At 42.0% G+C, this 12,336-nt stretch overlaps 1 protein-coding gene across 1 annotated transcript; it reads left to right on the top strand.

The window, feature by feature from the left end:
- The first annotated feature begins 2,230 nt into the window (after positions 1-2,230).
- LOC130191794 (zinc finger X-chromosomal protein-like) lies at positions 2,231-12,056 on the top strand. The gene is given in 8 exon segments (XM_056411490.1): positions 2,231-2,658; positions 4,678-4,774; positions 5,288-5,602; positions 6,691-6,840; positions 7,290-7,412; positions 8,070-8,234; positions 9,175-10,217; positions 10,219-12,056. Coding segments are annotated over 7 exon segments (2,145 nt in total). The 5' UTR covers positions 2,231-2,658; positions 4,678-4,707; the 3' UTR covers positions 10,501-12,056.
- The last annotated feature ends 280 nt before the right edge of the window (positions 12,057-12,336 follow it).

Below are 12,336 nucleotides of genomic sequence, written 5' to 3'. Positions count from 1 at the left end.
CTTGGTGAAGTGGATATGTGTTGTCCGTTCAGTCCGGTTTATTGTTCACATGAATACCGTCTTTATCTTTTTTTTACGATTTATTTTTCTTATTTGTTTTATCGTGTTTTTTATTGCAACATATTTTACAGTGTATTGTCGTCTGCTCTTTTAACCCTCCTGTTACCTTTACATTTACTAACATATTTTACCCTCGGGGTCCATTTGACCCCAGCAATTAAAACCTCCAGAAAATTATTAGAATTAATATTGTTTCCCAAGTTTAAGTGTGAGGTACTTTATGTTTGTTTGTTGACTACCTAAATAGCCCTTTAAATTTATAAAAAAGTTGATATTTCTTATATGTTTGACACAGTGAAACACCGACATGTTTGACCCCAAGGAACACCGACATTAAACATTGAATGGGGTCAAATTGACCCGAAAGGTAACAGGAGGGTTAACGCTGGAAGTGTTTTGGCCTCTGTTATTGGCTAATTGTTTTAGCACTTTGGCTGTGATAAGTGCAAAATAAATAAACTTTACTTACTTTCTTACCCAACAATAGGATAATTAGGTCATTTGATGAGAAAACTGTCCAGTTGAATGCATAATATACTTTTATTTCTTGTTTTTTTGCCTTTTAGGATTTTTCTAAATGTATATGAAGATTGAGGACAAAGTGACGCTGGACGAGAACTTTTTTTAACCCACTTGATGTTGAACCTTAAGTGTTTTGTACATATGTTTATGTGGATTTAAAAAATAATAATTCTTGGCTTTGGAGATCATCCATTATACTGTTTAATTGCTGAAGTCCCAAAAAGGGCAGAGCTCAGAAGGTTAAAACATTTCTCTGAACACAAAACTTTACAATTTAGGAGTCATATTCTTTAACAAATAGGTCAATGCTTAAAATTCAACCTCTTACTTATAGTTTTCTTCTAGGGGCACACTGTGATTGTCTTTGTCATTTATGAATTCACACATGACGTTTGGAAAGGAATGGTGCTCTACTTGGAAGCCATATATACATCCTGCAGGAGTTTCATGGTAAGATGTTCATCAAGTGCTGTTATATAATGAGGGTTAAGGTTAATGAGCGACAGAGAACACACACACTCTCATGAACTTAAGTGTTAATTGTAATTTTCACATTTAATATTTCACCAGGTTTGAGCATTGGTTCACACATCACGATGGTATACTTCACATGTCCTATTTCTTTCTTCCACCTGTAGACAGTAGTAAAGACTCGCTGTTGGGCGGGCATCTTTTTGGAAAAGAAGCCTCTCCTTAACTGCCAGATATAGTTTACTGGTTATTGACTTGTGCTGACTGTTGTTATTGGCAATAAGCATGTTTTGTTTGGTCAGTAAATTGGCATTTAATCATTAAACTGTTGTCTTGGTTTCTGCTCATTTGAGTTAATCATAACCTTTACCGATCAGTGAATGATACACAAGAGGTTTGGGAATAACTCGGCTTACTATACACTCAGAGGCCTGTAATGGTCAAATTATATAAATATTAGAGAAAAGCCACACAGTTTTTCTTTAGCAATCATATTTTGTATTGATATTGTAATAAATCCATACTTATAATATAAGTAATAACTTCTGAATTAAAATGAACCTTTGGTTGTAGTATTACCAATACCAAATCCTCATGTGGTGGATGGTCTGAGATCCTTTATTACGTCAAATTGGCATGATTAAAACATAAAAACACCATTACAAGCAAAATCCTGTATTGAATATGTTACTTTATAAAGAAAATGTATTTAAAGTATCACATTTTAAACTATTCATTATGTAGCAGAACGGTCCCTGTCAGTGCCATGTAGTATATACTGTGATACTTGATTATTACTACTTTTAACTGAATTCTAACTATTAAACATGCTCTTTGTTATGTTTAATTGTAGGCTAATAAACACTTTGTATGCACTAGCCTATATTAATCTGTCAATAAACTATCAGATAAATGTAGTTAAGTAAAAATGTTGAAACTCTATTTCTTTAGTCATGAACTTGTAATTAAATGGCTCTTTTTTTTCACAAAATAATAATAATTCCAAATCCATTTCTTATTTTAAAGCAGGAGGCTGAAGTTGCTGTGAAGCAACAATTGGGTTTAAACAACTAAAACTGATAGTGTGACATGGTGGTTAGTTTAAATGTTGGATGCTCTCCGTCTGCAGGTCATAGTTTAATCACTTTGTTATTATCCACCTCTCTGCTGTTAAACAGTCCTCAACCATCACTAGCGAAACCAAACCTCGGGGCATAAACTAATTAAAATGAACGCTGCGGTGCACGTTTTGACAAAGCCCGCTCGAACAGCCGTCCTCAGATTATGGCCTGTTTGGTGCCTGCCGTTGTGATTTCCACCACAACCCTTCCGCATTTTCCTGCTGCTATCGGGCGGTGACGTGTGCTGACGGCGGCCTCGGAGCTGGAGGAGCGGGGGGCTGTAGCATGACAAGATCTGGCTCCAGACGCCCTGCTTTGCTTTCATCGGAGCTCCAGAAACCACCCATAACCCCTCCTTCTCTGCTCCTTCGCGGCCCGCCCAAATAACACAAAATTCCCGACTGAATCCAGCCCGAGTCTGGGGGAACCAGGCGGCCCGGGAAGCCGAGGTGCGGACGGAGGCCATCCCTGCAGCATACATCTGGTACGCGGGTCGTTTTTGTTGTTGTTGCTCCCGTGGCTTCCGTGTGCAGAGTTATGTTTGCGTGTTCGCGTCTCTTTTGTTTTTGCATGCATGTGGTATTTTTAATTTATTTCTTCATTGTCACCGAGAGGCCGCAAAGGGTTGGGCCTTTTCTTTCTCAGGCCCGGGCCTCAACAGAGGCCCGTAATTGGTAATTCGGGCCTATCCGGTGAGCTAGCCCGCCTGATTTTAAACGAGCGCAGCTTTGTAGCCGCTAGACCTCTTTGAATAACGTCATGTTTGTATTTGTATTTAACCGTTAATGTGCGTTGCGACCTGCGGAAGAAGAGCAATTATCACTCATCATCGCCGAGGTGTGTTTTCAATGTGTTCAAATTAGCATTTATCCAGACATAAAGCTAACAAAATGGCGGACGCTAACGGCCGTCTCATGAAAATCTGTTGTGGAAAACGAGTGTGTGTGTTGAGCGATCCTCCCGCTAGCTGGCTACGACATAGCCTCTTCAGCATATAACTAACGTAACATCCCTTCTTATTCTGTAGTTTAATGCGACTAAATACAGTTTACGGTTCTTAAAAAAAAGTGTGTTTTGTCCGCGCCTATCGGGACCGTGCGTGTGTATTCAGTGATGCTCCAGTGGTCAGTTGAAGACATTGCCGTGAGCGGTGACGGTTGGTGTCGTCTGACACGAACGAGAAGCTCAGTTCGTCTGGTCACAACGGTCGGTTTTAAATGTGTCGGCGGCATCTTTCACCGAGTCGTGAGCCACAACGCGTCCCGACCGGCTCATCGTGTCCCACCTGGAGGTGGGGGATGGGACGTTCAGCGTGAATTAAATGGCACCCCGGCTGCTGAGTCCACGCCACTGTTTACATCTCTGCGTCCCGGTGTGTGTGTGTGTGTGTGTGTGTGTGTGAGAGATATTTTGGTCACACATTATGTCACCTTTTTGTATTTTTATTTAATATTGCACCCAAATCATTTGGGTGAAATATTCGTTTAGTTTTGAGAGCCACTGTAGTGAGAATTATGCCAGTGTCCTTTTGCTGCAGACACAAGCTAACACTGAACTACTATCCTCTTTAATAGTCATTTATTCGAGTGTTTTCCCTCCAGAAATGAACTATTTTAGCCCCTGTGAGGCCAGATTTCTCTCCAGGGCATTAACAAAATATATCAAGTGACTATCTGGTTTTCTATCTTTGTTTGTGTGGGATAACATACCAAAACAATACAGAGGAACTTGTTCGTTGCAGCAGCAGGATACAACAAGGCGCAGTGGGATATCAAACAGAGCAGTTACTATGGCTTCAACTGACAATTACCTAATATTAATACAATATGTATTATATAAACGCGTGCTTATTCAAAGAATGAGTACTGGGACGTGCAAATAACAAAATCAATCCGTCTACCACAGTTTTCAAGACATACTATGCCAAATAAGCATTTGTTTGAAATCATAGCCATATTCCTTTTATAAATTTGAAGTAGTTATAAAGCCCACAGAAACCAATACATGCCGTGAACTTCAAAATGACTCAATAAGCTGTAAAATGTTGTACTTTTTCAGCTAATTTCCAATGTTAGAATGACGTTCGATCAGCTGCACTTGTTTTTATATTCAAATAGTTTAAAACCACATGAAGAGTTTAACTTGGTTTTGGATGCAGATTAAATTGCTTGAGATTCACAGTTGTAACATACACAGAACAAGGGGGAAATACCTTTATAAGATAGTTGTCAGCATATATTCTATATTATACAGTTAATTGACGTTGGTGACCTGTTGCAGTGCATTGGTTCAGCCTGCTTTTAAATTACTATCCATGTACTATCGATATATGAGAATTTAGTGACTGACTTATGTTAGTCTGTTGAGTAAATAGCATGATAATGAATAATATATCTATAGAGGCTTTTGAGATTGATGGAGTTAGCATGCTTCTGCTGTTAAACTTTGTTTCCAACAGTTTTTGGTCACCAATGATCTAAACTTTTCTGTCATCTGCTTTCAGCTGTTCAGTAACAAATGCAGTGCGAGGACAATGGATGAGGATGTCATCAGACTTTCAATACATTCTGAAGAGCCTAAAATAATATTACACGGATCGGGTAATTAGCCACCCTTCTATTCAATGTGTTGTTTATTCACACAAAGTATGTTTTTGGGGAGTGAGTTTACGGTAACACTGCATAGTCGTGTTTCAGAAGGAGAATTATCGAAGCTAGATATTGGGAGGAAAGTGTTGTTTGGTATGTTGCATTGAGTCAGTATGAAAGATAGATAGATAGATAGATATATACTTTATTAATCCCCAAGGGGAAATTTGTCGTAACAGTAGCAGCACCAATAAACTAAACACACAAGAATAAAAAATTAAATATAAAACAAAATATAAAAAACAGGGATGAAAGATATAGATGTATACAAGAAGTATACAAAGTAAAATATAAAATAAAATATATATGTATATATACAACATGTATGCATACACAATACTAATGACAAATTAAATTAAATATAAAAATATTAAATATATACAAAATCAGTAACGTACAACTTTCCATTCAAAACATCCACACACGCAATCATCTGATCGACTCGTGTAATCCTGCTTCTTCCAGATGACGGTGGTGCCGGCGGACAGGAGTTTGTTGTGGAGCTTCAAGAGACCGTGTTGGTGTCCGAAGGCGAGGGAGAAGACATGGCCGTTCACAGGTTTGCCCCAGACGAGCTAGTCATCCAGGACGCGGTCGAGGACGTGGTTTCCGAGTACGTGCACTGCGACGACGACGACGACGACGGCGGCGAAACCTGCATGATGGCTCTCGACGGGGACGAGGAAGGTGTCGCTATGAGCGACATCCCCGAAGATGGGCTGGACACAGAGCAGCAGGACGACGACCAAGATGGGTGTGGAGATTATCTCATGATATCCTGTAAGTGTATCTCAGTTGTGGTGGGATTGAATCTAAATGTGCCGTTGGAAATGATCCGCGTGACATGTATTCACTTCATGTGTTCTGGCAGAGCTCTCTGATCTCAAAGAAGCTAAACGGGTCCGAGGAGCATTCAAAGTGGATTGAGATGCGATTGCTCGAACACACTTTGAATGTTTCAGAAGTGGCATATGTAATCTTTACTTCTCCCGTAGTGTAACTTAAAAAAAAAAAAAGTTCAGCTCTCATACATAAGCCGTTTCATAAAGTTTTATTTTTAACGGCAGGACTCATTAATTAACATCATTACAAGGTGAATGTGCCAAGTGTAGGGAAAATGCTTAATTGCGGATCCTGGGGAGATTGAGCTCAAGTATCTAATCGCATATTTTTTTATTGAATGAATGCTGTTTATTTTTGTTGTGACTTGGTGTCCAACATATTGAATCTTTTAGACGTTTACAGATTGTAACACATGCTAATCTTAAACATCCCTGATGAATGGACTTTTACTTTTCTAGTCTTCTGACCTCTCAAAGTACTTTAAACGTTACATGTCATTATTCACATCCTTCATACCCTCATGGCAGGTGCTACCATGCAATGTGCCCCCTTGCCCTAGCTCATCACTAGCTTTTACTGAGCCACACATTGCTGCCAGTTTCCATATATTCTGCATTAATTTAAAAAGTGGGATCTGTCATTTCCATTTAGTTTTAGAGTTTGATCTGAACTGTGTGTTGGTGGACATGCAGAGAGATGAGATGACAGATGGTGAACTTTAAGCTCCCATTGTGACTTTCTGTAGTATAAATAAATCACATATCCTTCTAAACTAACACTTTAAAAAATATAATTCATGGTACCTGATCTCAGACTTGACTGGGTAATATTTATTAAGTATTCAGACAAGCCAATAAAAAAGAAAATTTAATTGCGATACATTTTATATTGTTCATTGATGGACTGAAATGGTGAACCTATATCCAATCTTTATTAAACATAAATAGTGCTACGCATTCATGTTGTCGTGCGTACACATACGTGCACGTCTTTAATGTCATGTGATGTGTGTTCCCCCTCTCTAGTGGACGAAGTGGGAAAAATGGTATCGGAGGATGGAACGGAGGTCACGGTGGAGGGCGCTGTGGAGGACCAGGAAGTGGAGAAGGACGAAGATGGGCAGGAAGTGATAAAGGTGTACATCTTCAAGGCTGATTCTGGAGAGGATGACATGGGTGAGTAGCTGTGCAGCTTAAACCTCTTATTAGGAATAAAAGAAGGGCCTGATTTTAAACCTAATACTATTAATTCCCTCAGGATGCAATATTAGATTTAGATAATCTCCAAATACAATAAAATACAGGAGAGTCTGCTCCACTAGTCCACTGCTTACATTTACTGTTGCATCCACCACTAAGCACAAATAATTAAATATAACATATTTCCTCATTTTCTAAAGTTATCTTGTTGATTTAGAATAACTTTCTCTATTTATGAAGGAATAATTGATTGATACGATTTGTGAAACGAGTATTACATCCTAGCGTTGAAGAGGACTTTAAAAGTCTTTAAATGTAACTTTGTGAAACACTGAAAGCCTCAGTTTCTTTTAACAGGTTGACAAATAATCTGTGACGGATTTGCACAAAATGTGAGCATTAAGGAGATGTTTTAAATTCTACAGGAGAATCGGTCGACGTCAGCGACGGAGACACGGAGAGCGTGGCGTTGACGGAGTCTTCGGTGCTCCGAGAGAAGATGGTCTACATGTCGGTCGGGGATTCTCATCACAATCAAGGAAACCACGGTGAGTCCTTCGCTCTAACGAGGCGGCGTGACTGTCATGAGAGTAAACATTGGCTGGTTTTTGGGGGGGTTTTGTACATGTTGGGCTCATCTACAGGTGGGTCCAAGGTCACTGATGAGGTTTATACAGGGTTCGTACGGTCATGGAAAACCTGGAAAAGTCAAGGAATTTTAAAATGGTCATTTCCAGGCCTGGAGAAGTCATGGAAAAAAACGTAAATCATAAAAGTTTTGGAAAAGTCATGGAAATTTGTTAAAATCACATGTTCATTTACGCCGAGTTTGAAATAATTAATATATTTTTTAAAGAAAGACGCTCAAAATATAAGCCAGCGATGACTCTCAATGCGCAACATTTTCTACAGTTTTCATATTTATGCTGAGATTTTAGTTTGGTCATGGAAATTTGGTTTAAAGTCATGGAAATCCACTGGTCAAAATGTGTAAGAACCCTGTTTATATGGAGGTGGCGGTAGGAGGCGAAGAGCCAGTAACTCAAGACCGCTTGTATGAGAGCGTCTCTCTCAGCAAGGACCTCATGCCTGTCTATTAAATTGCTTTAAAAACAACAACACCTGTGTGCATCCAACACGTCTCTCCTTGAGTTTCTTGCCGTGAGCTTTACAGATGCTGGTGTTGTTTTGTTTTTGTGTTGAAGGCGTTCTGTTGGACTCAACAGGTGCGGAGGACAGCGAGAGTTGCGAGAACCGAAACGGCGCCGCCAGCGCGCTGCTGCACATCGACGAATCTGACGGGGTCGAAGACATCGGTCGACAACGCAACAAGACCAAGAGGCGGTCGGAGCCTCGCCAGGTACAGACAGGTAAGAGCAACACTAATGGTGGCAAGCGGGGGATCTGTCTTAATTTCACAATTCAGGAAAGGATTCTTTTCACATTTAATTTTCAGCAATTTACTTTAGCCAGACTTTAAATTTGCCGTCTTATTTTTTTAAGCGTAACAAGAAGATCATATTTTGTATTAAACATAACAACAAATTCATCCAAAAAGAATATAGTAAAATTCTATTAATTACGTAAATTAATTCAGTAAAGTATTCTTTTCGCATTTTTTATTTCCAGCAATGATTCTCTGGCATTACAAACAAATTACTTTACCCAGACTTTTATATGGGCTGTCTTATTTTTAAAATCTTAACAAGAAGATAATATTTTCAACCAATTTACCCCCAAAAAATTTAGTAAAATTCTATGAATTAGTCAAATTGATTCATTTTAATTGCTGTACGTCATAGCGACCCCTTCCCTGAACCGGAGAATCAGTTTGTTTACTTCACTTTAATTGATAACGTCATAATTGACATCTGTTTTTTTTTTTTTTTTTTACTCCTACTTTAAAAACAACAACATTTGCTCTACTTCTAATACTGAGATCCTCTAAATTTGGTGCATGATATGGGCTGCTGCACTAAATCTTCCTCTGTTTTTTTTGTTTACATCTGTATGTATTTCCTGATTCCAGATGGGATCAAATTTAAATATCTGCAAACCCAAAACTGTCTTTGAACAAAGCTTACGTGTGGACCGATAATGTCTGGCTGCTTATTTCATTTAGTTTATATTTGTGTTCTTTTTCTGTACATTTAACAAAACGTTCGTGATGATCAGTTGTTTTTATGAGGAATATATGGTTATTACCCTTTTTAAATAGATGGTTGTTTGTTATAGTTTAACAACGAACGGTAACCAACAGTTTACTTGACATGTCGTCATTCCCGTCTCCCTCTTCATCTCTCTCTCCAGCCATCATCATCGGCCCATACGGCCAGCCTCTGACCGTCTACCCCTGCATGCTCTGTGGTAAAAAGTTCAAGTCACGAGGCTTTCTGAAGCGCCACACCAAGAACCACCACCAGGACGTCCTGACGAGGAAAAAGTACCAATGCACGGACTGCGACTTCACCACCAACAAGAAGGCCAGCCTCCACAACCACATGGAGGCGCACGCTCTGAGCAGCAAGGCGCCCTTCGAGTGCGAAATGTGCGGCAAGGAGTTCCACCAGCAGGCGGCGATGTTCTCCCACAAGCTGCAGCACCACCACCGGGAGCCCAAGAGCCAGTCGCCCACGACGCCCAACAAGATGCACAAGTGCAAGTTCTGCGACTACGAAACGGCGGAGCAGGGGCTGCTCAACCGGCACCTGCTGGCGGTCCACAGCAAGAGCTTCCCCCACATCTGCGTGGAGTGCGGCAAGGGCTTCCGGCATCCCTCGGAACTGAAGAAGCACATGCGCACGCACACGGGCGAGAAGCCGTACTCCTGCCTTTACTGCGACTACAAGTCGGCGGACTCCTCCAACCTGAAGACGCACATCAAGACGAAGCACAGCAAGGAGATGCCGTACAAGTGCGAGCGCTGTTTCCAGACCTTCTCCGAGGAGGAGGAGCTGATCCAGCACGGGCTGACGCACGAGGAGAACAAGACCCACCACTGTGCCCACTGCGACCACAAGAGCTCCAACTCCAGCGACCTGAAGCGCCACATCATCTCCGTTCACACCAAGGACTACCCGCACAAATGCGCCATCTGCGGCAAAGGCTTCCACCGGCCGTCCGAGCTGAAGAAGCACTCGGTGGCCCACCGCACCAAGAAGCTCCACCAGTGCCGGCACTGCAACTTCAAGATCGCGGACCCGTTCATCCTCAGCCGCCACATCTTGTCCGTGCACACGAAGGAGCCGCAGCAGCAGGCCTCTCCGGAACGGAGCGAGCCAAAGAGGACAGAGGCGCACGGCAGCCCCGCCGCGGCGCCCAAAAAGTCGGCCGCGCCGCCGCCGAGCGTCCGGCGCGTGACGCGCCGCCGGCCCGCCGGGCCGAGTCAGCGCGGCCAGCTTAGCCAGCAGCGTGACCGTCGTTATCGGCAAAGGACAAAAAGAGCGGCGGATCTACCAGTGCCAGTACTGCGACTACAGCACCGGGGACGCGTCGGGCTTCAAGCGGCACGTGATCTCCATCCACACGAAGGACTACCCGCACCGCTGCGACATCTGCTCCAAGGGCTTCCGGCGGCCCTCGGAGAAGAACCAGCACATCATACGCCACCACAAGGACGTGGCGCAGGCGGATTGACCCCCGACCCCCGAGCCAAACCCCCCGTGCCACGACGACGAAGAACAATGCCGGAAGTAACCGTCGCCCCCCCCCCCCCCCCCACAATCTAGTCTCCGCCCCCTCGGCACGCCGCCGGTCAATTGGAGCCAACGTGGCGCGTGCTGCACTTAGTCCGCTCGGTTGTTTTTGCTCTTCTTATTTTTTTAATCCTCAGCCTAATGTTTGTTCATAAATGTATACACATGTGTGTGTGTGTGTAACATTAACGCTCTGTGCGAGATGGCGACACACCCCCTCTGTAGACTTGCACTTTGACCTGCATGTGTCTCGTTGCCGGTGACTGCGTGGCAGATTGTGCAGACGTCTCTTTTTCTTTTTTTGTAGATATACATTTTTTTTAATTTGTCAACATTCTCGCAGGCAGCGATCGGCCGCCGGTCACAGCGATCCTCGTGACCCGTCTCCCAAGCCGAAGTCTGCGTTTGCAAAAAAACAAACAAAAAATTGCATCATTTTGTTCCCACGTACTTAAAATTGAATTCGCAAACCTCCGTTCCCAGTAGCACTTGGTACGGATCACGATGAATGCAGTAATCGAGTTGTGTGTGTGGAAGAGAGAGAATGACAAACAAGCATCACACACACACACACACACACACACCACCCATGTGACATAGTGCTTTTGGTTGTGTTGTAAAAACACAAGGAAACAATCACTCTCACGTCCTTCATCCAACACTCAGAACCCTCGGTGACATCGTGAGAACAAGTTCACGTCTGCACCTGAACGCCACGATGACCCCGTCACCCGGGTATCGTATTCCTATGATACGTCGGTGCACGCCATCGGCGGAGACGAAGCCCTCACGCAAAGTGTTTCTGACCCGCGATGCAACCTGCAGAGGGACATCCCATAATTTGAAAGAAGTTCTGTTCTCACCATTTATTACTGATGACAAGCGGCTTGTTTTTCTCACATGAATTGACATGTCTTTTAAATCATCTAAAAAAAATACTTCTACAAATGTCTGTATGATACGGATATTAGGCTGGGTTAAAAAAAGGAGCTTCATCAACACCAGTGTCCCGATGTAACTGTCTGGCCGTAGTTCTGGAGCTCTGGATGAACACTTTCTGCCCTCAGATGTACTTCCTGCCAGTCCAAAGGGGAAATGTACGTCTTCCTAGATGCAACCTCAGAAGACCGGTGCTGCTGGTGTCCTTGTTCGATGGCTTTTTACATCTTTTATTTTTATTTTGTTATCACCTGTGATTATTCCTGTTTTTATATTTATTTCATTTACAAGTTGTTGTATAGTTAAGTGTAACTAGACTTCTATGGGACGTAAATTATTGTTTTGTATACAAAAATCTGTACAAAGCGTGTAGATGTAAACACTTGATAAAACGGAAATCTGAACTGTGTTGTTATGGATGTACTTCATCGTATTTGTTAAAGATAATAAAAAGCAAAGTATTTTAGCCTTTTTGTCATCTACTTGCTTTTATTGTTTTAATGCGCAGAGTTTGACACATGTTGTTTTCCCCTTGTAAATAAAAACACGTTGTTTTCAGTCAGTTTTACTCATCAAAACACATCGTATGTGTGCTGAAGGTTTTACTTTTAAGACATTTGCAAAACTGATAATTCCTAAATGTTAAATGTCTTCCCTGCCTTTGTTGGCGCATCACCGCCCTCTACACATGAGTAGAGGTGTGTGTTACTATTGTGTAATGTTTGAAAACCAACAGGACCCACATCTTGTGTTACACTTATAAAATATACACGACCGTTCAAATGTTTGGGATCCCCTAGACAATTTTGTGTTTTCCATGAAAACTCATTTTTATTTA

This window comes from Pseudoliparis swirei, chromosome 3 (genome assembly GCF_029220125.1).
Source record: "Pseudoliparis swirei isolate HS2019 ecotype Mariana Trench chromosome 3, NWPU_hadal_v1, whole genome shotgun sequence".
NCBI classification, from domain to species: domain Eukaryota; kingdom Metazoa; phylum Chordata; class Actinopteri; order Perciformes; family Liparidae; genus Pseudoliparis; species Pseudoliparis swirei.
This window is presented reverse-complemented; position numbering and strand designations above follow the sequence as displayed.